At 38.6% G+C, this 4,725-nt stretch overlaps 1 protein-coding gene across 1 annotated transcript; it reads left to right on the top strand.

Moving 5' to 3' along the window:
• Positions 1–737: 737 nt before the first annotated feature.
• Positions 738–2,127, top strand: LOC125502408 (glutamate receptor 4-like; the record flags this gene model as incomplete). Its single annotated transcript, XM_048669577.1, is given in 2 exon segments — positions 738–809; positions 942–2,127. Coding segments are annotated over 2 exon segments (81 nt in total), but the record flags the coding sequence as incomplete, so codon positions are not given.
• Between the last annotated feature and the right edge of the window lie 2,598 nt (positions 2,128–4,725).

Below are 4,725 nucleotides of genomic sequence, written 5' to 3' on the forward strand. Positions count from 1 at the left end.
ATAATTTTTTAAATTAGCAGCACCTAAATTGTGGAATTTTGAACTCATTTCCGAGTTAAATATTGAAAATTCGTAAAAACTCACTGATGTTGACATGAATTCGAAATTCTCACGATCTCTAGAACAGGCCTTTCCCTTTCTGGCCTGAAACTCTTCTAGTCGTACTGAGTTTCTGTTTCGGGGCATTTTTGCCTAAACAGTCCGATCTAAGATTTTTGTGACTGTTGTGATTGAATCAAATTTCCTTCTTGCGAGGCAAAAACCCTCAAGTGACTGCCTCTTTTCAGGCCTGAGAAATTAAGGGTTGGAACAAGCAGTGCAGTGAAGGATTTTCATTAGAGTCAAATGGCCCAAACTATTGTCAGTTTACTGCCTCTGAGCTAGAAAAGTTAGCGACGCCCAAAATCACAAGTTAATAGAGCAACTGCGCCTCTATTAGGGCTAGAAAGTTCAAATTGCGATCATACTTACTGAGAGAGTTTTCGCTAATTTTCTAATCAACGCGACACTAGCCCCTTAAAAATCGAATAACTCTAAATCCAGAGCAGCTAGAACCATTCCAAGAGGACTATTTGATAGAGAAATTATGACCCTGTACTCAAAGCAAGGCACACGTCTAGAGCGGTGTTCCTCAAAAAATTGAGTGGTTTTTTCCTCTAGCCTAATTCAGCTTGAAACACGCCCCAGAATCCGACGCAATGAAAGATTTGGAGAACATTAATTGGTGTTTTTTTCAGTATTACACGCCAGCCAATCAAATAGGGCCGCCAACTGATAACGAGACGCCCCACAGCAACACTCACACGCAGGTATAATGAATGAAAGTTCTAAACTAATTGACAAGAAAAGCACAGGTTGAATCAATGCCAGTTTATTCGCTTCTATGCATTGTGTAAAAATGAGTAAAATTTTCTATTAATTGTAATTATTTCTACTTCTAGATAACGTAATGAAATAATTGTCAACACGTCGGGATGACTAAGGAGCAAAGGACGTGAATAAGCTGGCAGTGTTTTAATTAAGCGCGATATGGCAAAAGGTTGGTGTGTTTTTTAGGTGTTTCTACTATGTATATGCCCCCTAAGTTTAGGCCCCCTGTAATCTCAAATGGAAGTTGTGTATAGTCGGCCCAGCCAGCTAATGTAATTAATGTACTTTGTTTGTTTGCCTGCCTGCCTGCCTGTTTGCTTGCTTGCAAAGCCCTGCGACCACACTGGCTCCGATAAATTTTTCAATTACTTATTTTCTTGCGCCGCCGAAAGCCCATAAATCCTCCTTGCTCCAAATCCGGAATAAAACACAATTGTATTTTATTTTCCGTCAAAGGGCAGAAAGCAAAAGAGTTCGTCGTCGAGCGCGCAAAATAATGCATTCTCTCTCATTTGAATTCAAAGAACGGACCCAGTTTTCGCTTTGTAATACCCAGACTGGTGCTGCTTTGTTTTACTTGCCGTTTTCTTCGAAATTTGCTGGAATCCACCGGAAAAATGTCTCAATTCTCCCAAAGAGCAAGCAAAAAAATCGGCCCAACTAATGCAGCACTGCGTCTGCACGAGTACATATCGTGTGCCTATGCGGGGCAATTAAGGCTCTTAGCCGGCAACTAAATTACTTAAATAATCGCGTGATGGGCGGGCCATATAATTTTATAACGGCGTAATGGATTTTGATTATTACAACGCAAACCTCAAGGCCAAAGCTGCTTTATTTTCCCTCGGGTTTATTACCCGAACTTGCCCCGATTGTGAAAGCAAACGCGGTTAAAAATCAGCTATTAATCCGCAGCCCAAAACAGGAAACTGCTAATGAAGATCGGAAATCTACACAAAATCTCCAATCAAAACCCGAACTAAAATCAAAAACAGCCCGGCACTCAAGCAGTAGTTTTCACTTGTTAAGTTAGATTAGTAGTCCATGTTAGACATGGTTAGGGGAGCCCAACCGATGCAGCCAATTTCCAACGCGAATTGCTGCATCTGTTGAACCCACTAACCCCAGCATCTTCTGATTCTAATGTGTAAAATGCGCATTTTTCCATAGCTATATTACTGTTAACTTTTGTTATTTTGTCATACTTATATCGAACATCAAAACAGAAAAATAATCAAATAAATTTGTAAAGTTGTCTTCACGTGTTTCATTTGTTGGCGAATCACACACACAAACGTTGGATGGAATGACTGGACGGATTTGGCTTAACAACCAAATAAGTGACGTCGAACCGTTGGAAAGGTCCACTTTTTGTTCGGTTAATTGGAAAAATTTGCGTTCAAAACGGTTTCGATGGGCGCCGAATGGAAGAAAGCACGCCACCACTTCGTTTCTCCTTAAACTAATTTTGCAAACAGTGCCTGGCATGCGATGGGTTCATTTGCGGAAGGGTTGGAAATTGCGTTTGCTGAAAATCAGACCTTTTCCTCCTCCTCTACGCTGTACAATGGTTTTTTAATGGCCCGATATTTCAACACATTTGGAGAATGCGTGAAAACATCGCTGATGATGGTTGCAGTTCGAAACTTTACGCACTTGTACAACGAGAGTTTCTCGGTTAGTTTCAGAGCAATTGCTTTGTTGCAAAACTGGTCGAAAATTCCCTGATGATGTTTGCAATTCAAAACTTTCCAGACTTGGTGAACCCACATTGCTCTTTCTGATGCGAAAATCCTCCAGTGGCTCACTCGTTTTTTTTGTGCAAAAATAATTTTTAACACGTTTTTAACACGTACGCTGAGGGTTCTGCAATCTCGTTTTCCCAAATTTGTGAAAAATTCCCTGATGTTGATTGAACCGCAAAACGTTCCACAGCTCTAGAGCCAACATCTTTCCTGCTGCTGCAAAAATACGAGAGTCGATTGCTCTTCCTATTTCTGCAAAATTATTTTTTTAAAGGAGCGGTACTCTTGTTTGAGTTGTTCTGCAAACTCATTCAATTGATTCAATTTTGAAACTCTCAAAAATTTAAATTCTCAAAATTAATTTTTCAAACTAGCAGTGCGACAGTGGGGTACTTTCAAAAAATTCGTCGAAAAATCCTTGATGATGAATACAAATCGGAACTTTCCAGGCTTCTAGAACTCACATTTCTCTTGACGGCACAAAAAGCTGCGAGATGCTTTTTCGTTTACTTTATAATTAATGTTCCAAACCAGCGTGGCATTGAAGGTTCTGTAAACTCATTTTCTGGCTGAATTTTGAAAATTCTCCAAAAAATTCCTGATAAAGACTGCAGTTGGAAACTCTCAAGACCAAAACTGTTCTGACTTCTAAAACACCATATTTGTCTATTTGCAGCCAAAGTCCTTTTCGAGGGCCACATTTTTCGCTGTGCATTCTTCAAAGTATATACACATTATCGGATTAAAATTTGAAAATTTCTCAAAAAATCCCTGATGATGACAGCAATTCGAAACTTCTCACACCACTAAAAGACGTTTCTGCCTATTCAAAGCCACTCTCTGCAAATGCTTACGTCTTCTCAGATCGCAATAAAAATATTTTGAAGACAAAGTTTGTTGTTGACCCTGCAAACCAGGCAAGCCCGAAACTGTGTTTTATAGATAATTTGCACTCTATTCTAAAAAAGACCTCGAGCTCAATTGAATTTTCCTCGGAATCATTAAAGCTACAAAACTCTCCGAAAAACTGGAAACTCTATACTCGGACAATTAAAATTTTTATTTATTACCTATTCAAAACAGATAACGGAAACCTTGTAAAAGCAATTTAAAGTATTCAATTGGAAGATTGAAACAATGGATTTAAATGAAAATTTTCCATGTTTTGATCCACTCGTCGCAACTACTTTTCCTTCAAAAATCACTCGAACTCAAAAAATCGAGAAACTAAAGAAAAATCGATTACACACATGAGGATGCTTGCAAACTCGACCCCATTTTTTCGAGAATTTGAGCAATTTTCAAAACCTGGCCAAACTATTTGCTCTGCGAAACTTCACCTAAAAATCCCTGAGGATGCAATCAAATCGAAACGTTGCTGACATAGAGAGCACGCGTTTTTCTATTTCGTAAAGCAACCAAAGTAGTCAGTCTTTGTTTGGTTTCTGAGGAATTAATTTTTAAAATAAGGTCGGTAGTGAAGCGCGGTTGGAATTTTTCGATTAAATTTTGAAAATTTGTCCAAAACTTCCGCCGTCTGCTGCACGTCAAAACTCTTTAAATTTCCGCAATACACGTTTCTGTTTTTGGCATTAAACTCCACAAGCAGCTTTGGTTGTCGTTTTTGAGAAATTCGTTTCTTAGTTAATCAGTGCGCTGCTGCTGCAAAAATACGCGAGTCGATTGCTTTTCCTATTTCTGCAAAATTATTTTTTTAAAGGAGAGGTACTCGTGATTGAGTTGTTCTGCAAACTCATTTTCTGATTCAATTTTGAGAAATTCTCAAAATTAATTTTTCAAACTAGCAGTGCGACAGTGGGTTACTTTCAAAAAATTCGTCGAAAAATCCTTGATGATGAATACAAAACTTTCCAGGCTTCTAGAACCCACATTTCTCTTGACGGCACAAAAAGCTGCGAGATGCTTTTTCGTTTATTTTATATTTAATGTTACAAACGAGCGTTGCTTTGAAGGTTCTGTAAACCCATTTTCTGGCTGAATTTTGAAAATTCTCCAAAAAATCCCTGATAATGACTGCAGTTGGAAACTCTCAAGACCGAAACTGTTCTGACTCCTAAAACACCATATTTGTCTATTTGCAGCCAAAGGC

Source organism: Dendroctonus ponderosae, unplaced genomic scaffold, assembly GCF_020466585.1.
Source record: "Dendroctonus ponderosae isolate FM_Combo_2020 unplaced genomic scaffold, Dpon_F_20191213v2 Dpon_F_20191213_898, whole genome shotgun sequence".
NCBI classification, from domain to species: domain Eukaryota; kingdom Metazoa; phylum Arthropoda; class Insecta; order Coleoptera; family Curculionidae; genus Dendroctonus; species Dendroctonus ponderosae.